At 45.7% G+C, this 23,927-nt stretch overlaps 10 protein-coding genes across 10 annotated transcripts; 6 read left to right on the top strand and 4 right to left on the bottom strand.

Annotated features, from left to right (window-relative positions):
- The first annotated feature begins 675 nt into the window (after positions 1-675).
- Positions 676-1,564, top strand: GGS22DRAFT_80358 (uncharacterized protein). Its single transcript, XM_047968144.1, has one exon. The coding sequence runs from the start codon at positions 883-885 to the stop codon at positions 1,390-1,392; it is 510 nt and encodes a 169-aa protein (XP_047814635.1). The 5' UTR covers positions 676-882; the 3' UTR covers positions 1,393-1,564.
- GGS22DRAFT_80357 (uncharacterized protein) lies at positions 1,565-2,539 on the bottom strand. The gene is made up of 2 exons (XM_047968143.1): positions 2,111-2,539; positions 1,565-2,048 (listed from the first exon to the last, which is right to left on the bottom strand). Exons 1-2 carry the CDS (start codon positions 2,433-2,435, stop codon positions 1,738-1,740), a joined length of 636 nt encoding a protein of 211 aa, XP_047814634.1. The 5' UTR covers positions 2,436-2,539; the 3' UTR covers positions 1,565-1,737.
- A 391-nt stretch (positions 2,540-2,930) lies between these two features.
- GGS22DRAFT_174249 (LmbE-like protein) lies at positions 2,931-4,322 on the top strand. The gene is made up of 2 exons (XM_047963048.1): positions 2,931-3,514; positions 3,579-4,322. Exons 1-2 carry the CDS (start codon positions 3,192-3,194, stop codon positions 4,132-4,134), a joined length of 879 nt encoding a protein of 292 aa, XP_047814633.1. The 5' UTR covers positions 2,931-3,191; the 3' UTR covers positions 4,135-4,322.
- A 42-nt stretch (positions 4,323-4,364) lies between these two features.
- On the bottom strand, positions 4,365-6,790 carry GGS22DRAFT_174248 (uncharacterized protein). Its single transcript, XM_047963047.1, has one exon. The coding sequence runs from the start codon at positions 6,628-6,630 to the stop codon at positions 4,444-4,446; it is 2,187 nt and encodes a 728-aa protein (XP_047814632.1). The 5' UTR covers positions 6,631-6,790; the 3' UTR covers positions 4,365-4,443.
- A 250-nt stretch (positions 6,791-7,040) lies between these two features.
- On the top strand, positions 7,041-8,238 carry GGS22DRAFT_80344 (like-Sm domain-containing protein). The gene is made up of 4 exons (XM_047968142.1): positions 7,041-7,299; positions 7,358-7,447; positions 7,514-7,550; positions 7,618-8,238. Exons 1-4 carry the CDS (start codon positions 7,171-7,173, stop codon positions 7,656-7,658), a joined length of 297 nt encoding a protein of 98 aa, XP_047814631.1. The 5' UTR covers positions 7,041-7,170; the 3' UTR covers positions 7,659-8,238.
- On the top strand, positions 8,099-10,547 carry GGS22DRAFT_80335 (allantoate permease). The gene is made up of 5 exons (XM_047968141.1): positions 8,099-8,698; positions 8,762-8,800; positions 8,857-9,029; positions 9,184-10,278; positions 10,334-10,547. Exons 1-5 carry the CDS (start codon positions 8,539-8,541, stop codon positions 10,343-10,345), a joined length of 1,479 nt encoding a protein of 492 aa, XP_047814630.1. The 5' UTR covers positions 8,099-8,538; the 3' UTR covers positions 10,346-10,547.
- Positions 10,548-10,927: 380 nt separating this feature from the next.
- On the bottom strand, positions 10,928-13,699 carry GGS22DRAFT_174242 (MFS general substrate transporter). The gene is made up of 6 exons (XM_047963046.1): positions 12,830-13,699; positions 12,411-12,629; positions 12,337-12,350; positions 11,938-12,237; positions 11,440-11,876; positions 10,928-11,379 (listed from the first exon to the last, which is right to left on the bottom strand). Exons 1-6 carry the CDS (start codon positions 13,167-13,169, stop codon positions 11,181-11,183), a joined length of 1,509 nt encoding a protein of 502 aa, XP_047814629.1. The 5' UTR covers positions 13,170-13,699; the 3' UTR covers positions 10,928-11,180.
- A 314-nt stretch (positions 13,700-14,013) lies between these two features.
- GGS22DRAFT_182097 (uncharacterized protein) lies at positions 14,014-18,384 on the top strand (the record flags this gene model as incomplete). The annotated part of the gene is made up of 6 exons (XM_047963930.1): positions 14,014-14,333; positions 14,383-14,964; positions 15,806-16,278; positions 16,561-17,474; positions 17,529-18,122; positions 18,175-18,384. 6 exons carry the CDS (start codon positions 14,014-14,016, stop codon positions 18,382-18,384), a joined length of 3,093 nt encoding a protein of 1,030 aa, XP_047814628.1.
- Positions 18,385-19,152: 768 nt separating this feature from the next.
- GGS22DRAFT_174231 (Cullin binding-domain-containing protein) lies at positions 19,153-21,678 on the top strand. Its single transcript, XM_047963045.1, has 5 exons — positions 19,153-19,807; positions 19,942-19,985; positions 20,439-20,515; positions 20,574-20,748; positions 20,819-21,678. Exons 1-5 carry the CDS (start codon positions 19,724-19,726, stop codon positions 21,243-21,245), a joined length of 807 nt encoding a protein of 268 aa, XP_047814627.1. The 5' UTR covers positions 19,153-19,723; the 3' UTR covers positions 21,246-21,678.
- A 274-nt stretch (positions 21,679-21,952) lies between these two features.
- Positions 21,953-22,706, bottom strand: GGS22DRAFT_80257 (ribosomal protein S6). Its single transcript, XM_047968140.1, has 3 exons — positions 22,569-22,706; positions 22,469-22,500; positions 21,953-22,334 (listed from the first exon to the last, which is right to left on the bottom strand). The coding sequence occupies exons 1-3, from the start codon at positions 22,590-22,592 to the stop codon at positions 22,043-22,045; spliced, it is 348 nt and encodes a 115-aa protein (XP_047814626.1). The 5' UTR covers positions 22,593-22,706; the 3' UTR covers positions 21,953-22,042.
- Between the last annotated feature and the right edge of the window lie 1,221 nt (positions 22,707-23,927).

Genomic DNA, 23,927 nt, shown 5'->3' with positions numbered 1-23,927 from the left:
GAATTATTGAATCTAATATCATATAACCATTTAAAAAAGATATTCCACGATTTGAGAACGTCTTTTAGTGTTTTTAGGTGTGTGAACTGCTTCAACTGGATTATCCCGTACCTACACAGGCTCATGCACTATAAAGACATGTCGCGCAACGTTTTCACCTGGATCTTGCGTAAATATAAAATGCTCTGGGATCGTAGAAGGTCTCAGATACATTATATTTTAATATATGCCTACGGAGAGGAGTTACATGCTATTTCAATACCTATATCCCCTTGGTATTATATTTACTATTATGAGATAGGGGTACGTTGGTAAAGAATCGAGAAGTTCAAAACACATACAACATGGAATTATTGTACGTCTTATCTACCTATTCTCAACTATCCACCACCAAGGACGAGAATTCATCGTATATAACTTAGTAAAAGTATTGAAGCGTCTACAGTATCTACCTACTCACACTTGGTAAGCTAGAGATATCTCTAGTGATCAGAACTGTCCTATGCCACTTACTACCTAGAAAAAGTTTGGTTTATTCTTGAAAATCAAGTACCATCACATGCCATCGGCTATATCCTTTACTAACTATATAGCCGTAAAACTATTTCAACAATATTGCGAAACCCCTATTTAGGGGTCATGTAGTGGTCAAAAGTTAGGGGTATCACGTGCATTACTGCCGTTGCGCCACCGTTGCGCCACATATTTTTGCGCCACAACTCTTGGTCTCCTTCAATTGAAACATTACAACACCACAAGTTCTTCTTCGTTATTCGAATTCGGAATGTTCGATCGCTTTGAAATATCGGGTAGCGGAGTCTAGCTTCCGGGTTCCGCTAAATTGACCTATTCCTGGAGACTAATGGTCGAATTTGGCTCCCAATGGCGGACGCGATACAGCAGGATTCGCCGCTATCCATAACCGCCAGCGTTGCCGGGATCCTGACATTTTTCGTGGCCATCGTAGCAGCCGTCTATGTACGCATAACATATCTTAAAAACAGCGACCAGGAATATTTCCGGGTGAAAACTTCGCTATCCTGGTATAAAACTGAGTCAGCATGGCTGGCGGAACTCGTGACGGCCGCGGGGAGCCGCCCGGATGCAAAATACCAGCCTGAGTATCAAATGTACACGTTCGTCATGGACGATCTAATTAGGCTCGAGAAGAGACTGTTGGAGTTAGTTGAGGAGATAGAGTCAAAAGCTGGTAGTGAGGATGAGCACCAAAATGGTAAACGATGGACGCTCGTGCCAAGTAGTTGGGGGTTTACTACAGCTATTGCAATGGCGTGGCTACCCGTCAGGACGCAAGTTTTGGATTTGGTTCGACAGAGGGACGCGTTGACAGCTAGAGTTTCCTTTACACAGATGAGTTTGATCTCTTCGTAAGTCAACTTATCGGACTGTTGAGATTGCGTGCAGCATTGCTAAGCATTCCCTAGGACAATTCGGGAAGTCGACCTTAGGAATAGAAGAAGAGAGGCGACGGTAGATAACAGTCTTGAAAGACTAGAGGCTGTCATTGAGGACCAGAGAGCTGAGATATATCGATTAGAGGACCTTGTGTCCAGGACAATGCATCGGAATCGGGTTGCTGGTGATATAGAAAAGTCACCAACTAGTCCACGCCCAAGAAAGAGCTCAGGTCCAAAGTCACTCAGAGAAGATCCATATCCTAAAAACCGAAAAAGACGGGAAAGTGTTACATAGTTGCCGCTTCTCTATCAAATATATTTAATATGGCGCCTGGATTGTGTATCCGCCTTGGAGGAAGAAGCCGCCTGCAATGGCTAAAGAGAGCACAGCAAGAGGTAGGTTGAGTTCGATAACGGACCAAACCCAGATGCAACCCAAGGGTGGCGATTGCTTCATGACGGCAAGATAGCTGTACTTATTTGAGATGTGAATCAGATAGCAACCGGAATAGACGCTAGCAACGAGGAAAATAGTCTGCCGTAGAGGGTCCTGGTATTTTAATGATAGTCCGGGACAAAACTTTGGGAAAGCCTTATGCGGATGGAGCACATAAATGAGCAATGTAAACACTATAACGTAAGTCTTAGCATGATATGTCTTCACTTTGCCTATATTTGTACTAGAAACTTACCAGCACAGGATTGCATTGTTCTTATTACAATCTGAGGCCACATGATAGAGACGGCATATTGATGTTGAACCAGCACATCGAGAGTAAAATGCAGCATTGACAAACTAACGCTCCAGAGGATGGCGTCCATAATTCTTTCTGCCCTTGGGGAAAGGGGTTCTTCATCATCGATCTCATCCGGCTGCTTCCCATTACGTCGGTCAGCTTGCTCAAAAAGGTTGCGATCTTCCGCGAGCTTTAGCAAGGTCTCTTCGCTAGGACCGGATCGATCGGGGTGAGCAAGCTTGATGTCGGCCGCTTTTCTTTCTTTTCGGGTCTGAACCATGGTGAACGATGGTTATTTAGAAGAATATGAATTGGAATCAATCCAAGGTAAAATTAGGTATGTAAAATGAAGATGATCGCGTGTCAGTGGTGCTACTGAAGAATACGAAGAGCTTGTGAGCTTATTCTTGTTTGGCAGCCCGCCACACACACGTACCTCAATTCAACAGCCAATCAGAAAGCGCCAAGATAATAGCATCTAAATGCATATATTTGCGACAATTGATTTGATGTATGTAACGAGGCACAAAACTGGTATCGTACTCAGAAGGATATCTTCCAATTGGGTGTTTATTTTCGAGAAAAATGCTTGTAAGTATAGTTAATCATATCAAGAAGCCCAATAGCACATTTTTCTATCTAAATATACACAGTATATATATTATTATCAAACATGATGTTAGCTTTTGATTGCTGTACAATTTCCAATATACAATAAAGAGTAAATGAAGAGGGGGCGTACCCGGAGTACCCCACTAAATTTCACGTCAACGCGCATCTCAACGTGAATCCATCGTCGTAGTTTCCCAATTGACCACCAGACAAGGGGGTCTAACCCCGAACCTGCTTGGTCCCAATTCCCCCGGATTTTCTCTAATGATGTTCATGCACCTTCCCGTCACCGGAATCTAATCGCACGGAGTTACCGACGCTGATTACATACATAACTCAACATCTTCTGGTATTAGTGATTTTGTGCAAAATCGAAAGAGTAGGGCAACCCGGGGCTTCCCCTCACCTCTGAGAATTTTCGACAATGAACCTCTCAACCCTCGGCGTCCTCGCCGTCATCCTACCTCTTCTCTACATGTACACGGCCTCCGTCGCGCAAACGCGCCTACCCACGCTACGCAACAAGCGCATCTGCCTCCTGATCGCACATCCCGACGATGAGGCTATGTTCTTTGCGCCTACCGTGCTAGCCCTAACTCGCCCCGAGTCTGGCAACCGTGTCAAGATCCTATGTCTGAGCTCTGGAAATGCCGACGGTCTCGGTGAGGTCCGTAAGAAGGAGCTTGTAAAGAGCGGCTTGTTGTTAGGCCTTAAGCACGAGGATGATGTTTTAGTTATAGAGAGCCCGTAAGTGAAATATGCTTATATCCTATATATGTACAATGCCTATGTGTTAACTCCAAGATTGCAGCGATTTCCAAGACTCCATGAGCATAACCTGGGACGCCAACAAAATCTCCTCCCTCCTCACCTCCGCCTTCGTACCGAACCTCACGAGCCAAAAATCCTCCTCCAACACCAACCCCACTGCCAATATCGACGCCCTCCTAACCTTCGACGCGAACGGTATATCCTCCCACCCGAACCACATATCCCTATACCACGGCGCGCGCGCCTTCGTCTCCTCTCTAACACGAGGGAAACCCGGCTGGGCCTCCCCCGTCGACTTGTACACACTAACCACAGTCTCCTTGCCGCGCAAATACCTCGGTTTCCTCGACGTCTTTGGCACAATATTATCATTGATCGTGGGTGGCGGAGGCGGGCGTAAGAGCGACAAAGGCAACCCAGGGGCACTTGTCAGCATGAGCTCGTTAGTGGGCGGGGGTCGCGAGAGCTACAGCGTGGCGCGGCAGGCTATGACAGAGGCGCACAAGAGTCAGATGGCCTGGTTTCGGTGGGGGTGGATCGCGCTGAGCCGGTATATGTACATCAATGACTTAAGACTAGAGAGGGTCAAGTCGTGACAATCCTTACTCCGGTGGAAAATAGTGATTAAAGCCAATAGTAAGTATAATTATATATCACGCCATATGTATGAGAATATGAGACACCAAAGAGAGCGATTTGTATATACTGGATATAGTTTTACATCTATATAGCAAAGACCTAGGCACCATTGCCTGAAGGGCTGCATTTCAATTCTTACCAGAAACCCTCCTTGGGACGTATTAGCAGTAGGTTATATATCTAGGGCTATGGTAAATATATATATTATATATCTAGGGCTATGGTAAATATATATATAATATTGTACATGAATAAGTTCGTCGCTCTCAGTAAAATTCGTCGTCGTCATCAACAGGATCTGCCGATTTCTTTCGCCGCGTTCCGCCCCTATATTGGGGTAATAATGTTCGAGATGTAGTAGTGAGAAGGGTAGCAAGACCAAGGTCAAGCTTGACGATTGGTAGGTGCCCCCTCAGAGAGTGTTCATGCAAGAGATCAACCTTCTTTGCATTTATTCCTTGACGCATCCACTTCCTTTTTTGCTTCATCGGTATAGTCATGGGAAGGTTGTGAATGACGGCTGTCCGGGGCGCCATTATTCCCGGGTCGAACAAGGAAACATGGCCAGTAGATGTTCGGTATGAGAACGGATTAGAAATAAAAGGCCGGAATTCGCGTACGAACTCCGGGATCGCAACGGTCGTGAGCGGATTATTAAGGCTATGGCTGCGTACTTTCAACAAGAACTGTCGACAAATTGTCTGGAGTTCGTACCACACCTTCGATTGCTTGAACCGAACACTTTCGTATCGTCGAATCGCTTTGGTAACGGAAACCCCGTCACGAACGAGCTGTGCATAATCGAACACCGCATTCTGGTACTCTTCAGATATGGTGTCGTAAAATGTGACCGCTTTTCTCAAGAGTGGGATGACTTTGCTAAATTGGTGTCGCCCTATAACACTTCGGAGGAGGATGTTATAGGCTTCAAAACGAGGCTTAATGCCACCTTCTACCATGGCATTAAACATGATCTCTACCGTTGAAGGGTGTGGAATTTTGAACCGCATGTCAGACTGCTTCCACATTGTAGATGCAGGCGGTGAGCCCATGATGTAAGTCCACTCTAGCAGGTCATACCAGATGGCAGCCGGAATACCAATGCCCTCCGACCTCGATATGTGGTCGACTATTTGATATGCGAGGGCGATCTCCGCGTTTGAAGCATAGGCGTCCACAACAGCTGCCATGAGCCTGTGCGAAGGACGTACGGGAGCCGGGGTAGATGTGATTTTGTCGTTCAGTGTGCTTCCCTCCCTTTCATAAACTAAGCGTTTTAAATGAATGCCGAAATAATGTCCCAGTATCTTAGAGCCAACAAATCGTAAAGATCCGGTCCGCCCGAAAACCATTATCGCAGTATATAATAGATCTTCTTCTACCGAGTGACCATTCTCCAGTGCATGGGAAAATATCCTCATAGCCGGTCGTTTCTTTCTCGTTACCCGTTTGAGATCTTCGGCGTGACCTTTCTCTTTGTTAAGCCCAAAATACATTCTTTTGAGTCGTATGTTCAATCTTAGGCGATCTAGTTTGGCAACATGATTCTGGTCGAGTCTGATTCGACTTCGGTGGAGATCACGCGGGATGACTGCTCTCCTGATCTTGTCGTAGCTGTTATTCAAGGGTCTTGTGAGGAAGCGCGCAGACATAAATTCCCTGAAAGTTTCGGAGCGCCGCCAATCATTGGTGTGGGACTGGATCAGATCGTCCCATATTCGTCTTGTGGCTCCTAAATCCGAAGCTGCCCCTGTAAATCTAAAAAGGTAGCTGTATTCTCTTACTTGCAGTTCTTGCCCTGTGGACTTTAATGCGGCCACAAGAGCGATCATACACTCTAACAGGTCAACGTAAACCTTTCGGACCCCCCAATGATCGATATAAGATTCCATGCCCAACATCTGATACATTCCAGGGGTTATGTTTGAACCGTCAGTTGGGTCGATTTCTCTACAAATCCTCAAGGGATCTAGAGCGTGCAGAATCTCGGTAAATGTAGTCCGAGGCAAGGCAGTTACAGCTTCTTGCAGTTCAAGTTGATCCATCTTCAGGATTTGGCGTAGGTGAATGAACGCTCTCCAAACATCCCCCTGCTGCAGTGCCAGAACAGCTTTGTAGAGAGGACCAATAGGCATTTTGGCAGGATCAATAATGGATGGCCTCGTAGTTGAGGGGTCGGGCATCGTGGGGGTTTTGTTTGTATTGCGATGGAGAAAGTCGTGGAACAAGTCGAAGTCCTGGCTTGAAATAGTATTAGGATTACCGGCGGATTGGAATAACCCTATGGGAGCTTCGGAATCGTGGAGGCTCCGACATAACGAGAGATTACCTGCAACCACTCTAGAATGTCGATGGAGGCGAAGGCTAATGATCCTTGAACAAGTTCCTCTTGGAGTTCTATGGAAAAGAGCTCGGCGACAACCCACGGTGGTCACCTCGGTGACGGGGAACATGGCGGCAGTCGTCGGACGGTATCATGGCTAGTAAAGGTTCATAATAGAGGTCGATAAGGATATAATTGGTGATAATACACTGCCATCTTGTGCATAACACGGGTTTGGTTTGCGGGGAAGCTAATCGTTAGTCAGTTGGTGTTTTCCGGGGAATGTGGAGAATTTAAGTTGACGAAGTGGACGAAGTGGATGGAGTGGATCTTGCGATGCTAATTTTAAAATTGGAAAAATGAATTGAAGACGAATGTGGTCATAGCTTCTTTAATGTTCAAGGGTACCACTGTCGCTGTACTTCGTACCTACTTAGTACCTGTTGAGTACGCTTATGTAATCTTTCACACATGGTCTGTGCACGTTCATTAACAATTATTTCCGGATTTCAACCATGAGCTCAAATCGCTAGATCGTTAAATCGTTAAATCATCAAACCTGCACTCTACGACAACCCAACCCCGACGCCAAAATCTCATCTAGCTCTAGCTTATATCACAATTCCCAAATCACACCATCTGAAAACCGGTATAAGCCATTTCTTTAACAATGGCTGGAGGCGAAGAGGGTCCGGCTGGTGGCTCGGTATCTGAACCACTTGATCTCGTACGCCTGCTCCTCGATGAGGTTGTCTTTGTGAAGCTGCGAGGTGATCGGGAATTGAAGGGTCGTCTTCATGTAAGTGAAAAAAAAACACTAAAAAACCGTGGCGCATTTAATAGCTAACCTATTTAAGGCTTACGACAGCCATATGAACTTGGTCTTGGGTGATGTTGTGGAGACTATCTACGCGGTAGATGAGGACGACGAGGATGAGGATATTAGAGTGAGTCTTCTTCAATAGCCATTATATACGTAACCTTAGAACCCTGCTAACGTATAATCTACCTAGACAACGACTAAGAAATCCGAGATGTTATTCGTGAGAGGTATATCATTATTATCACTTTTCTCCTTACATCGTCTGATTGGGCTTTACCTAACTTCTAGTTATAGGTGATAGCGTTGTCCTCGTCTCTCCTCAGAGCTCATCATGAGCACTGACTGAAAACCTCAAATCCTCTCGGATCTAAGAGACCCCTGTCTCATCTCAGACTACCATTTCTATGTCCGATCAATTGGTCCCGAACTTTGACCCCAGAGCATAGATCTTGATTTAGAGATAGGTACCTAGTACCTACCTAATAGATATCCCTGTCAAGACGAAAAAGGGATCAATTTCAGGAAGCACGCAGAAAGGCTTCAGATTACTACCTGGAGAGCCTTGGACGCCTCATTAAACGAATGCAGGAAGACGCCGGTGACATGCAAGCCTATTAAGTCGTGGTTTAATAGGTTATGAGATCACTAAGGCCGTGGCCTCGTGTGATATCCCATGGACACAGAAACTAGTCCTATCAATTCAATGTAATATTTCCTTGGAAAGGAAATCCACCGTTGATAACCTCCATGCATGTTCAGATCTTCCCCGCGTCCAGCTTATCAAGCCCAGCCACCAACCCTGGAGATAACATCCATCGGGAATATCCATCAGCTTATCTCGCGCTCTCTTATCTAACCCTGCCTACAATACCTATAGCCTAGGTAGGTAGGTGGTTGATCCTTATACCACTTCGTCTTGGATTTAACATGTTCAATCTGATAATCATTTCTTTACATTATCTATATGCTTATTCAACACAATTCCCTTAAGACTTCTCTAGAAGTCCTATGAGTGAGAGCTTCAGTACCCCTTGCGGTACTAATATGCATCTTATTCCTCGATCCTATCAAGAAGTTATATAAATTCCCTTTCCGTTTATTTATGGTTACTATCATTAGGAGTACTAGTAGAGGAAACTAGCTGTCTATCATTCACAGTCTCTCGGAGCTCTACCGCCCTTGTTTCAAACATAACGACTTGACCCCTACTTCATCATGGAGCCAAGCAAAGATGATAAAGAAGGGAAGTCCCTTCAAGCAGCCGACGTCGATGCGGCGCTGGAATATCTCAACCGTGAGGGAATGACCGTGATGACTGAAATTAACGAGAAAGCACTCGTTAGAAAGATTGATCTAATGATTATACCTCTCATGTGTTAGTGTACCTACCTAGGCAATCAGTTTCATAACTGCAGAAGTCAGATTAACAGCTGTATAGGGGCCTGTTACAATCTCCAATACCTAGATAAAACATTGAGTGAGTCAATCCATTTCTCCCTCTTCGATTTTAGGTACCTACTTATTATGAAATAGTTAATTACGCCAATGTAATGGGACTTCAAGAGGATACGTCCATTACGGGAAACCAATTTTCTCTACTAGCTACCCTTTTCTACATAACCTATCTCGCATTCGAGTTCCCAACAGGATATCTTATGCAAAGGCTTCCTACAGCCAAATACCTTGGAGCAAATGTCATTCTTTGGGTAAGTGAATTCCTAAGAGACACTGGTTCATACCTATTACCTATAGTTACCGATTCATTCAACTTTTAGTGGTATTTGCCCAGATACCTACCCCGGGCATTATTCTAAGATCCAGCGAATCATCTTGACTTGGTAGCTAATTGAGTCGATTTAGGGGTCGGTGGTTACGTTGAATTCGGCTGCAAAGAACTGGGCCGCTCTAGCAGCTCTCAGAACTCTGCTAGGATGTTTCGAGTCAGCGGTAGCTCCAGCACTCATTCTGGTAACTAGCATGTGGTACAAACGATCGGAACAGCCCGCACGCCTTAGCTTTTGGTATGTGGGAACGGGAACAGGATCAATCATTGGAGCCCTCACTTCTTTCGGATTTCAGCATTACCATTCGGAGATATTTACATCGTGGCAGATCATGTTTCTTCTCTTCGGTCTTATCACCGTCGCCATCGGGATTTTAACCATGATATTCCTGCCCGATAACCCGATGAAGTCTCGACTCACTCGCGAGGAGAAAATATGGGCGATAGAGCGGCTTCGTGAGAACCAGACCGGAATTGAGAATAAACACTTCAAGAGATATCAGGTTTGGGACTGTTTTACTGATCCCCAGACGTGGCTCATCGTTCTCATCACCATCACATCGAACATACCAAATGGTGCTGTCAGTAGTTATCAGGCCACCATCATTAAAGGCTTCGGATACACGTCTAAACAGACAGCCTTATTACAGATCCCATCTGGTGTACTATCTTGTATATCAGTCATTGGAGCGGGTGTAAGTTCCGCAAAACTCAATGCCCGTGGGCCGATTATTGTAACCCTCCTACTCATAGGAGGCATTCTTGGAGGCAGTCTATTGGCGTTCTCGGATATAACCAATAAGGGCGCACTCTTGACGGGGAATTACTTAACCAATGTCATAGGGGCGACTCTGCCACTTATCTACTCGTATTCGGCGGCTAACTACGCCGGTCACACGAAGAAAGTGACGATGAACGCGGTACTGCTCATCTCATTTTGTTTAGGAAATATCATCGGACCCCTTACCTTCCGCGATGCGGACAAGCCCGGATATCTGCCAGCGAAAATCGTTATTGTGGTATCGACGGCTGTATCCTTGCTCGCAACCGGTGTTCTCATGACTTACTACGTTTGGGAGAATAGGAGACGCGACCGTCTTCACTCGGGCCTTTCTCATGACGAGAATAGCGAGTTTTTCGACCTAACAGACCGCGAGAATAAAGAGTTTCGAGTAAGTAACGTGAATTTGCATATGGGCATGCGCTTTTTAATGCTAACTTAAATAGTACCGGTGGTAATTATAGTGGTAATCGACCGCGAGGAACTTCTCTTTCAAAACAAATTGGACGGATATGGAAATAACTTGAATGATTTATATGAGATTTAAAATGAATTATATCTATTTCGCTACTATTGTATGTATCTAAGCGACTATATTTACCCTGCCTCTCGAAAGGGGATCCCGTTACCCAAGGAGGTCAATTAATAACCCGATTAAACAATATGTGATAACCATAGAGACGGAGAATATAAATAATAGTTCGAAAATTAATTTAACGATTTCTATTTTCTTGAACTCGGTCGGGAGTAAAAGAAAGAGTATAAAGACCGAGTAGAGAAGGAGAAGCGTTTCTTTGTCCATATTCTCTAATTTTCTAGCCACTTGCTTGCTTGTGTTTTAGATTCTCATGTCTAGGTACTAGGTAGGTATCTGAGAATCTTGCCATTTAAATACATGGTTCATACAATGTCTACCTACTCTGTAATACAGGTTGATGATAAAGCGACTGTTTCAATGATGGACACTGTTAGGCTACGGAATACAAGCCAATTGTATTGTATCCCCTAACTTAGCACAATCGTATTATCTGGTGAATAAAGGGACAATAGGAGTTGATAGTAGGTAGATACCTACCTAGACAAACAAAGACTTGTCGTGAGTGTCAAGGGGTACGTATAAGTTTAGCTGCCACAGAGTGAGAGGTGGCAGTAATAGGCTCGCAGGTAGGTATATATGCGGTATTGACTGTATCAACGCCATAACCCCCATAGGGTTCATCAGATAGCATCCTGGTGTGGCGCACTAGAGAAACAGTAGAACATGAACCCCCCAAATCCTACCTGGGTAGATTTCTATAATACGTATCTAAAGCCCTTGTTATCCAACTCGGTAACATCTTGCATGCCCTGTTCAATAGCTTCTTTCTCCTGCTCTTCCGAGAGTCTTGAGCCGTAGATGGCTGCCTCTCTGTCCCGTTTCTTATTTTCTGTCCACATGTACAGGTATAGCACGATAACCATCGTCGTTTTCACACAATAACCGACAAGAATCCTACCACACACGATAAGTTTCTCACACTTGCCTAGGGGGTTGTAATTAGAGAAGACTTACGCGATGTAGGCTGATGTATAGAATGGAGCTTCCGAATCCTTGAAGGTCTGCGGGCCTATGATATTTCCAACGCAATAGCCCACGAATAACAGAGCACCTGTGAGTTGTTTCTTCGTGTATCCAGCCACGTTGCTGCTTACCATTGTCAGGCTCAAACTGAAGCCAACTGATGTAAATGAGCATAGCCACAGAGCAACTAGTCGCCCCCAACGATTTTCAGTTCCATCCGAGCCAACCGGAAGTCCAACGAGAGCCGCACCGCATCCAACACATATCAGATTACTTATTAGCATGACGGCGCAACGTAAGTTTGGAAATCGGGAGCTGATCCAACCAGATAGGAGAAGAGAGCAGAATTGCACTACATTCCCTGGTATCTGCAAGTATTGGGTTTCAAGGACACCGAAGCCAAATGTTTCTAGAATGATTGAGGTGAACTGGCTCGAGTATCAGCGCTGGTTATTAAGTATCAACGCCCAACTATAATAGATGACTGACGCTGGACTGTGCGGCATTCGGAATTTGAGCGGCGACGGCCATGATGAATAAGATCCATGTCTTCGGATCTCGGAAACACTGCCACATCTGATAGGTTTTGAAGTGATGGTTCTTCACACCCTGCCTATTCATAGCTACTCGTTCAACAGCTACGATTTTCTCCCGTTCGTTCAAAAATCGCGCTGTCGAGGGAAGGTCGGGCATGAATATTAAGAATAAAGTGCCCCAAGCCAAGCTTATTGAGCCAAATATGAGAAAAATGTACATCCACGGTGGTAGCCCCGAGGTGATATGGCCAATCTACTGCATGTTAATATTTATGCTTTGCGTATTAAATGATGCGATTTTTTTGATAAAATAGGGGAAATGAGAAAATGTCGTGTGGGATCACTTAGAAACGACGAGCATTTCAACTCACTACATTCGTATTAGAATATGTTCATTCGGAAAGATACCTATACTGCGATGCTTACCAGCGTAGCCAAGCAAGCCTCCACATATTCCTGCTATTCCGTTCATGGAGTAGTATGTCGTCAACCGCATTGGCTGCTCATCCTGTCGCCACCACATTGAGAGGACGAGTACAAAGCCTGGATTGACAACAGCCTCGGAGCACCCTAGCAAGAATCGGTTTACGGCGAGTCCGGCAAAGTTTTTACAAGCCGGAGTGACGATGGTGAGCATACCCCAGACTGATGTCCTGTCAGACCGGAGCATCATATGTGATAGGTAATAGAATAGTTATCTCCTAACCTATAGTAGTGCCACCGATGAACTTTCCGACCGGGAGTCTCTGGAGAAGGTAGCCAGCGGGCCACTGTGCCACTAGGTAGCCTAATGGTAGAGTCAGTTATAAGCATAATTACGCCTAGTAGGTTCCGAAACTCCTTACCGAAGTAGAATATGGATAGGGACCACGAATAATCTTGGCCGTGTAAATTTGTCCCTTGTCGTAGTCCAAAAACACTTGCAAAGTTCACAGTAGATTTGTCAAGGTATTGGAGCAGATATGTCCCCATTAGAAGAGGTAAGACATGCCAGTCAATCTTCCTTAGCACTTGGAGTGCTTCTTGCGGATCAATATTCGTTGCATCTTGTCTTCGGTAAAACTCGTATGCGTCGTCAAGATATTTCGACGACTTTAATGCTACGCCCTCTACCTGAGTAGAATTTGGTCCAGGGGCACCGTCCACATTGTTCGGGATAACTTCACTGGCTGACTTCTCATCCATTTCTTCAGAGTCACTTGAAACAACAAGCTATCAAGGCAGAGTCTGTCACGGGTGAAAGAATAATAAGACCAACATCATCATGGATTGTGTAGTAGGTAATTCGCCCGTATTAGTACTCTCGGGGGTAGCCGAATATCTCTCATTGACCTATAGGACCTTTGCAAAATGACGAGATGATAAGACTTACTTGAGATCCCATGTTGATACTACCCTATGATTAGAAACATAATGTTTAAGACTATTAGCTATGCTTTAGGTAACTCCCGTGAAGGGATTAAGTATAGCACGCCATGAGATACCGATGCGGGGAAGATTGCGAGTGACGGTACAACTTGAATCCGTATCGCATGAGTGAAAACGACTATAGATGCTACTTGACATCAACATGAGGAATAAATATAGTAAATGGTAACGATCATGAATGAACATGTTTATCAAGTTTTAAGGGTGAGAAATGAAAATTGATTTTAGTTAGTAGGTGGTATTTATCGATAGTGCTTGGAGAGAAGAATGTATGCACAGTATAGAGCCATGAACTTCATTTTCTCGAAGTGAATATGCGTGCTGCTGTTTTGGTTGGGTTTCCATAGATTTCTTCGTAAATGTTGGTTCTGCACTTGCTTTTCTCAAGCCATTGACATCAACATTGAAGGACATCCGTGAAAAGGGGGGGTAAGATACGCCCCACATTTATACATAGTTCCGATGATGTACCTAGGTATCGAAGCTTGGACCACATCCATTCGTGATAAACCCGAAAAAGATGCGAAAGATCGAAAAGATCGAAATTGAATGGAGCCCTGAGCTTTCACCTTCAGCTTCAATAACCCGCGCAAATCCCAAGATGCCTCCACGAATACCGGTACAGCTGGCGGCTCAATGCTGCAGAGCTTCAATTGAACAGTCTAATCATTCATCTATTGTGGGACTGTTTAGCGCGCTCTCCATCCAAACTCGCAGCGCTCACATCCTCGCCAGCTTGTCTGACAACCCGGGCGCCTATCAGAAACGCATTCGTCTTGGTCGCGGTCCGTCTTCGGGAAAGGGAAAGACTTCTGGAAGAGGTCACAAGGGTCAGAAGCAGCATGGAAAAGTGAGGCCGTGGTTCCAGGGTGGTCAGACGCCTTTAATTGTTCAAAGAGGAAAGCTTGGATTTGACAATTTGTATGGTCTAATATTCTAAATATTTCAAATGTCAGCTAACAATTTGCAGTCGTGCACCGATTATGTCCGAAGTCAACCTTGACAAGCTTCAGGAATGGATTGACGCCGGTCGGATTGACGTTACGAAGAAGATCACTCCTAAAGAGTTAATACAGTCCAACATCATCGGATCGATCAAGGATGGAATTAAACTTCTGGGAAGGGGGGCAGATTCATTGAAGCAGCCGATCGATATTGTTGTTTCTCGCGCTTCGGCGTCAGCGATTGAGGCGGTGGAGAAAGCAGGAGGGAAGATTATGACGAGATATTACACCAAGCAGTCCATAACACGGCTGGTGCAGGGCAAGAGTTTTCACACAGATACACCGCTACCAGTCGGACCAGAGCATGTCGAACCGGTATTAGAGGCAATCCGGAAGAAGGGATTCTCTTTCAGATTACCAGACCCGACGTCACGTTGGGACATCGAGTACTACCGTGACCCGGCACATCGTGGGTACCTGAGCCATATGCTAAAGCCGGGAGAGTCACCCAGTTTATACTTCAGGGTACCACCAGCAAAACTCTCCAAGCAAAAGAAGAGCCAGAAGGGGGCCAACAAAGAGGACACGAAACTTTGGGAGAAGTTGTAGTAGTCTGCTCGTTATGTCTGATGAATGTATCATAGGTATTTGTACTACACGCAAATATGCCATTATGAACATGCCTCAGTTCCTGTGACTATTATTTATGATCATATACCATTTGAACAAGACTTGCGATATCTGATGTGGCTTGTCTATATAAATCACCTAATCTTGAACATTCTTTCTGTGGCTGATGATTATTACCTATCAACCTATCAGCCTATGTACCTACATACAAAATAGAGTTTTCCTCAACATGGAAGGGATTACAGGGATAAATATTTTCTCCACTACTATACTCAGCTCCGCATTTGCGTTTTGCAGTTTCCAGGGCCGATCATCGCGTCCCACTTGTCCCACCAAAGCCCCCCCAGGCGTTTCAGCGCAGGCATAGCTTTCTCCAAGTCGTGGAAGGCACGGGCGTGCCGTTTACGTACAATACCACTCGTCTAGGGCTTTTGTAACACTCGAGCTTTGAACTCTCAATCCTCGATTCTATTACAACATTTCTTTCTGTTCTCTTATGTCTTTTTGAGTACGTACGTGGTTCTGTCAATCCCTCTAGTCCTGTCATTGTCATTGCATTGTATCGCACTACATTCACAATTGCTTGTATGGTTTGTTCAGCCTACCTAGCCTTAGCTCTTACGAATCTATTACGACACCCTCGTAGCTTTCAAACAAGCTTGCGATCGTCCTCTACTACGTCGATCAGCACGCTCTTTTAGTTCACGATAATACCAAACCACCTCTCGAAACCATCCGAGGGTATAAAACAAATCTTGAAGAAATGTCTCTCTTTGGCACTTCTCCTACAAACGATTTCTCGTCTTCCGGTGATCCGAGTACGGCGCGATCTCGAAACTCGTTATTTGATGATGACGACGGGCCTATGACTCGGTCGACTTCGGATACTCTCTTTAACGATGACGAATTCGGAGGCAGCCGTTCTGCTTCGCCTTGGGATATACCAACGCCGAGAAAACAGCAATCGCGTGCCGACTTAATTCGGAAGTTGCTCGATGGTGTTGAGGTGCCGGATAGTTACGTAGAAGCATATGATAAAGCCGCAAGAGAAGATGCATTAATGGATGATAACCACTCACATGACCAGAAGATCACCTCTTCGGGAATCACCAATACACTGGCTGCTGCTAAGTTAGGCGCTGATGACCAGGCGCAAATAATGGGAATCATTGCACCGAGTGGTAAACTGGATCCAATCGGGCGCAAGGAGTTTAACGTATTATTGGCTCTTATCGGCCTTGCGCAGGAGGGTGAATCCATTAGTCTGGATGGAGTTGACGAGAGAAGACGCAGTAAGTCCAAATCGAGCATACCTACACTTTCATATGACGTTTGCCTTATTTATTTTCCCCTTTTTAATCCCAACTTTCCCAACTTCCCACATATGTTATATGTTTGTCACTTAACTGTTGACGAATCGCATTTGTTGTCCAATTGGCTGGTCGAGCTTATCGTAACTTTCGTTGCTGCGCTGCGCTGCGCTGCCCTGTGCATCATCTTGCGGGGACATTTACGTTATTCGCCGAGAAGAAATTACATCCTACTCTACTAATACAACAACAACTTTTTACTAGACTTACCGAAACCACGCTTTTTATGGTCACCACCACCCGTTAACCACGTCAAACCCCCCGTCTTTCCGAACACTGCAGAGCTTGCAGCAAAACCACCGCAACGACCTGATTCGCCGCCTGCGCAATTTAACTCGCAATCGAGAGCTAGAAAACCATCCATGGATGGTCCCGAAGACGATCCGTGGAGTTCGTCTGATCTCCACAGGAATCATAAGCATAGCGACACGCTGAAGACTAACGGTACCAACCATACTAACGTGAATACGAATGGTAATGGTTATGGTAACCCCGACGCCCCCGACTTGCACTCTCGTACAACCTCTAACTTCACTGCCGGGAGTACGGGTTCGGCTGGGGGCCCTGGATCCCAGTCTGCTGGTGGCTCTATATCTTCGAACCCTGGTGGTTGGGGATATTACGATGGAAACAACACTGGGGGCTTCGGCGAGGCGCCCTCGAACGTTCCTACGAGTCCATTTGGCGGCGTGGGTGGCGGAGAAGGGCGTGACCCAGGTGCTAACCCTACCATTGGCCATTATCGGACCATTAGCGGTGGCCGATCTGGCAGTACGGTCGAGGAGAACATCGTGGTTACGCTCATGCCGGAAAAAGAAGGCGTATTTCTATTCCAACATCATAACTACGAAGTGACAAGTTCACGGCGAGGAAGCAAGGTGATTCGTAGATACAGCGATTTCGTGTGGCTGCTCGATTGTCTACATAAGAGGTATCCGTTCCGCGCATTACCTCTACTTCCACCCAAGAGAGTTGCCGTCAATGGAAATCATCTTTCCAATGATGGCGCATTCATCGAGAAGCGAAGGCGTGGCCTTGCTAGGTTCTTGAACACACTAGTTCGGCATCCCATTTTAGGCCAGGAGCAGCTTGTGATAATGTTCCTGACTGTACCGACGGTATGTACTATATGCAATGCCGATAATCAGAGTCTCAAAGCTAACACGCTATAGGAACTCGCGGTATGGCGCAAGCAAGCAGCGATTTCGGTGATAGACGAGTTCGCGGGTCGACCACTACCGGCTGGCCTCGAAGAATCTTTGCCTTCTTTGTTGGAGGAGCTTTTCGACCGCACAAGACAGGGTGTCAAACGATCGGCTGAACTATATATCTCGACCTGTAATATCATGGACCGCCTTGTTAAGCGGAGCGAGGGCGTAGCGGCTGATCATGGGCGCCTGGCCATGTCGCTTACATCACTTACCGAAGCGAGCTCGGATACGTACGCAACCGATACAAACGACGTGCCTCTCCTAAATGACGGCCTGGTGGCGATGAGCAAACATTTACAAACGACACAAGGTCTTATGGAGGACGAGAGTAAGGCGTGGGATGCTGGGGTGCTTGAGGACCTGAAGAGACAGCGCGATGCTCTGGTCAGCATTAGAGATCTGTTCGACCGGAGGGAGAGGCTAGACAAGGACAACATCCCACATCTAGAACGGAGGATTCAGAGCAACGAGACGAAGCTCGCCGGCCTACGAGCCAAGGCTGATGGGTTAGTTAAGCCAGGAGAGATAGAGAAGGTTGTGGAAGCTATCATCAAGGTTCGTATTTTTCTCCCCGGTTTTAGAGTCCGTAATGCTAACACAAAGGCAGGACAAGGAATCCATCGTGAACCAGCACAACCGCTCTATATTTGTTAAGGAATGCCTTCGCGACGAACTCGTTTATTTCCAGCAGACGCAGTTCCATGTCAGCCGATGGAACCAAGACTGGGCACAAGAGCGTGTTAAATATTCGGAAATGTTGGCGGACAACTGGCGCCGACTATTAGACGAGCTTGAAGGCATGCCTCTTGGCGATTAGGATTCTCGGCCAGGTATAAATCCAGAAAGGGCTAGGAACACTGTTGAATTGGGCATACGAGACGTCGAAACGGAGCAATCTGGAGAGTGGGTAGAGATTGAGACAGAATGATTATGTCCAAGGGGGGATGGGATGAAATATTCCGATGGCGCAACATTAAACTGCATGAGCTAGGGGCCTGTGGAATGCATGAGAGGTTGCATAGGTACCTATTGTACTTTTTTTCTTTTTTTTCTTTTTTGCTTCTTTTACACCCCTGTATTCTTGAGGGGATGAGCACGCGCCGAGGAAGGACACGCAGCTACTACGATACCCTTCTTTCGCTTTTCAGTCGCATACTATTAATTATTCCCATGTATGTTAGTATGATGCCTAGCTTAGATACCTGGGCTTCGTTAAGGAGAGATTTGGTCAGAGTGAAAAGAAGAGATGGGGATAGAAAACATACTCCAAGCTCATTGCTCACTTAATGCCAAATTGTTAGTCCATGAGGGCAAGCAAGTGACCTTTTTTGGGTGATATGGAATGAGCATGAGTATCTACTAGGTAGTATAAGAATGAGAATAATAGTTTCAATGTTCTTTTGATTTTCAGCGGTAGGCAGTACGTAGGTACATACATAAATGGATTAATGGACAATAGAACGAGTTAGGTAATTAGGTGCGTGCAGGTACCTATTTAGGTAGCAAAGCAGCTGCTAAGGTGACGCCCAAAACACCTTCCATCTCGAACAAATGAGTTGGTACGTAGCAGGAAGTGACCCTGACCCCACCACGACTGCACGACGAAGCGAAGACCGAATCCAATCCTAGTCACCTACAGTGGGAACTTGGAACTTTGGAACCTTCTTTCTTCAACTTTTGCTTACACCAACTACATTCACCTTACTCAAGTCTATCTTAGGCGATTAAAGTGAAGCAAACGCCAGTTACTTCTATAGCGAAGATAATCCTCACGCCTTACTTCCCTTCTTTAGGGTTACCCACCACCTTATTTCCGAACCACGACAACTCGATTGCCCCTCACTGCGTCACGACCCCTCCTTCATATTCGAGCATATTCGAGCCGCCCAAGCATTTCCGTTACGAAAGAAGAAGAAGAACGAAGCCCGAAGCCCGAAACGAGGAAACGAAGAAATCGTACCGATCGCATGTCTACGCAAGACGAGCCGCCGACCGGTTTCCAGAACTGAGATAGCTCCCGTACATATCCGCTGCCGAGGAAGCTAACTCCGAGTCTTGAGAGTCTTAATGATATTAAGATCTTAGGACCGGCCGACAACTTTACCCCCCGCCTCCCTTTTCGTATACCACGAATAGCCCGGTGTTACAAGGTGACGATGGCGCCGCCGTCTGCCGTCCAGAAAGCGGCAGTGGCTAGCTTCGTGTCCATAACAGGGGCTTCGGAGAAGATTGCTTCTAGGGTATATCCTGCCTGTTCCTATAATCGAGTTGATATATGACTATACCTTACTTACCTATCTATCCTCTGCTTAAAATCCCGACAATAGTTCACAGGCATTGAGTATGATTTCAAGCTAACTGAATGTTGTCATAGTATCTTAAAAATACAGGGTTCAAGCTTAACGAAGCTGTCGATGCGTGAGTGGATCTCGTCTCCCTTTATATTTCTTTCTATATACGCAATGCATAGAATATACTAGCTCTGCGTATCTCAGTGCCCAGGAAGAGAAATTGGTGTGTTGGGTGTGTTCTTTAGACCTTGGCAAGATCTAGACATCGGTATGTCAGGAATGAAGGTCATGGATCCGCAAGCCACTTTCTCCACGGCCGGATAGAACGGGTATGGAGATGCATGCTGTAGCATGGTAGCTTGCCGTCTCCTACTCGTTCAGCAGCCAGAAGTAAAATCGGTTTATTAGAGGTCTACACCCTCGGGTATGACATACTTAGTATAGATCGAGTCAAGCCTATGCTGTCTTATCTTATATTGCTATTTAGTCCATCTCGTTGGCCATATCCCTTGTGTGAACCACCTTATGGAATATCTTGTACTGTTAGCCTATTTCATGTTACTAATTTTTGGCTTTTCAGATACTTCCAAGCGAACGTTGGCCCATCGGGTCCGAATAAGGATGTTCAATTAGGGAAGCTATTCGACAGCCTCAGAAGTGCGTTGGTTTGCCCCTTATACTCTATGATGATTTAACTGGCTAACAAATAAGACAGACGATGGAGAAGATCAGACAGATATATTGGGCGCAGATTCATCTATGCAATATCTGAATTCGATTGGTGTTGATCTTGAGGGTGCTTCGCTATTCCTAGCAATGGAACTTGTGCAGGCCCCTACCATAGGAGAGATCACACGTGATGGATTCATTAAGGGCTGGAGTGCTCAGGGGTACGTATTATTTCCCCATTTAGTATATCCCACGGTCTTGCTATCTAGCGACGAAGCTAACTAGCGATAGTGTTGATACTAAGGTGGAAGCCCAGAAACAATACTTTAAACGTCAGGTAAGCACCTTATCAACAGATCGCGACCTGTTCAGAAGAGTATATCGATACGCATTCGTCGTCGGTAAAGAAGGAGATCAGCGAGCACTTTCCCTAGACAACTCGATCGTGTACTGGGAAATGCTGTTCAAGAAACCGGGCCAAGTTTGGGTCGGAAGTATCGCGGGCATCGACTGGCTGGGCGAGTGGATCACATTCTTGCGCGAGAAATGGACACGTTCCGTTAGTCGCGACATGTGGAACCAGACCTTCGAGTTTGCGATGAAGAGTATTCAAGACGAGACTTTAAGCTTCTGGAGCGAGGACGGCGCGTGGCCTGGAGTCATCGACCAGTTCGTTGCGTGGTACCGACAAAAATCGGAGATGGACGTCGATGCCTAGCAGGCCGCGCTTGCGTTGTTATTATTACATAGGTCGTCGGTGACGAGGACTCGTCCGCAGAATGTGCCTAAGGGACAGGGCGAGTCGGATAGGAGGGTGAGCATGTGAGAATTGCCCACGTGAAGGAATAACCCCTGACGTACTATTTGGTACCGCGTAGGGACAGACAGATGAAGGACGGTGCACATGAAACCAAGAGCTGCTACGCTATCTTTATGACGGGATATCATTAGTAGGGGCACCTGCGTCTACACGGAACGATGATGCAGAGAAGAGCTACGTAGGTACGCGAATGATACTTATTCTTAAAAATTCCTAGATGATTTTAAATATATGTGTGTGGATTCCTCTACCTTAGATAGATGAGTAGATGGATGCTTGGTTTAGGGGTTAGTATAAAGGGGTAAATCTGGGTTTAGACTGAGGAGAATCCGTGTCTTATCTTCCAAATACGAGATATCAATGTTGCACATGAATTTTTTTTAATATTCTCTGCATACGTATATCCCCATGTGATGTCGTATATATACAGCAGATCAGCGGCAAGATGGATGGTCTATACCGTCTGGTCCGATCTGACTTTTTCTTTCCTTCCCTTCTATCTCGTGGCGTCGTAGTAGTTTTCTTGCGGAGGGAAGATATATTCTTCTCATCGTAGCCACTATTTCTATGGCAATAGAAGTACCGCCCATTTGTATATCCTCTCATAGGAGATATAGTTAGTCCGGATAACCACGTCATCCAACGTTTCCATCTCCCAACCCAACCAAACCCCAAATGCTCGACCTCACAACCTCCTAGAACGACGTTGACCACTGCGGCGCCCCGAACCGACTCATCGTCTCAAGCTTACCGTTACCCAGCTTCACGGACGAGTGACGGATCATGCGCGGGTCGAGGGCCAACATCTGGCGCACGGCGTCTTGCGTAGAGACGGAGCTGTCGAAGCGCATTGCGAAGTAGTGACCCTGGTGGTGTCGCATCTGATGCACGCTGGCGGGCTTGGGGAGCAGGAAGACGCCCCAGTTTGATATTCCTCGGATGACGCCTTTTTGTTGGAGGATTAGTTGGCCTGCTGTGAGGACGATTCTGTTTTTCGGGGGGTATTAAGTTAGCGCGTGGTTTGTGGTTTTGGTGGGGTTGTTCAGGTTGGATATTCGAGGGGACTCGGATCGAATGGAATATAATGGGATTGTTTCGATATAGTAGGGTTGAGGACGTACTCTTTCACCTCGGCAAGATTGCCAGGTCGGACCTGTTCCCCCACGTCAGTATATGTTCTGCTGTGTCTGGAGAGAAGCAATTAGGAAAACCAAGACTTACAATTCCAATTAGTTCGTACAGCATCTTGTCGGCTGCTTGCTCACAAGGAGCGCGGGGCGAGAGGCAATTCTATTCCTTTGCCGGTAAGCCGTGAGCTTCCTGTGTCAAGTCGAATTCAGGTCGCCGTTTCGAGGGAAGTCTATATCGCAATTTCTGTTCCCGAATTGAATCGATAGCAAAGTTGCAAATCGATAACGAGTGTTGAATTTTAGTGGATCTCGGAGTAACCTCGGGTAGATTTCCGGAGCGTATCGATAGGTAGTTTGGCATCACTCCCCACTTTGACTTCATCAAGAGCTAACATCATCTTGACTTCATCAAGAGCTAACATCATCTTGACTTCATCAAGAGCTAACATCATCTTGACTTCCGTTGCTTCAAATCAATCCCCTGCGTATTAATCATTGATATGCAGGTTGTATGGCCTAGAGTTGGCGATCTAGACGAGACAAACCTTCTATTTAAGCGCTAGATTTTAAGTTGTCTCTCTGAGATCCACAACCCAACAGCTAGGTAACATTTGAACTATCTGTTTCCAAAGAAACCTCGTGCCCCAACGACAGAGTGATCACTCTTTCCAGGAGTAATATAACGGTTAGGAGTACATGCCAACAAATGACCTCAATATACATAAGCCGCCATCGCGACCAAGAATCAGAATAGTTCAATCTCGCAGGTGAACTCGAAACCAAACGATAACACATACCTAGTTCCAATACAAGGTTCTAATCGCCTCAATAATCTATAAATAAAATTGCAGCAACTACTAGATAGGTATTCCTCTGAAATAAAAGGCTGTAGCTTCCGTTGTCATCTAGGTGCGTTTAGGTTAATCCACAGACTAACAGCAATTCAATTATGCTAGTCTCTTAGTATAATAGAGACGTTGAATATTGGAATAAGTTGAAGTTTGTTTCAACTCCTATTAGGCCTTTCTGTGCATCGGCGTAGGTTCGCTCATTGACTACACGTAGGAAGAGTTCTAAGGCAAGTGCCGGAGAGGCGCATACTTCTAATGATAAAATAAATAGAACATTTGAAGTTTAGGTCAGGTGTAACTCTCATTAGAACTATGCGGCCGCACCTTCTATTTGTTCGTCTGTCTGTATATGGTGGAAGGCATCGTGGCGCAAAGTAAGTTTACTAGTGGTTATCAACCTACACTGGTGGCACTAACCTTCAAACCCTCAACATCTCAAATTATATTATATCTGGAAGGCGTCTCCCAGGTATATAAAGAGCCCATGTTCCCAAGAAAAACTTGCTCAGATTTCTTAACATCATACAACAAACCCATTCTATCAATCTCTCATCTTAGTTTCAAAACCACTTACCATCCAATTCATTCAAAAGAAATCC

The sequence above is a fragment of the Annulohypoxylon maeteangense genome (genome assembly GCF_022496945.1).
Source record: "Annulohypoxylon maeteangense strain CBS 123835 unplaced genomic scaffold GGS22scaffold_23, whole genome shotgun sequence".
Classification (NCBI taxonomy): Eukaryota; Fungi; Ascomycota; class Sordariomycetes; order Xylariales; family Hypoxylaceae; genus Annulohypoxylon; species Annulohypoxylon maeteangense.
This window is presented reverse-complemented; position numbering and strand designations above follow the sequence as displayed.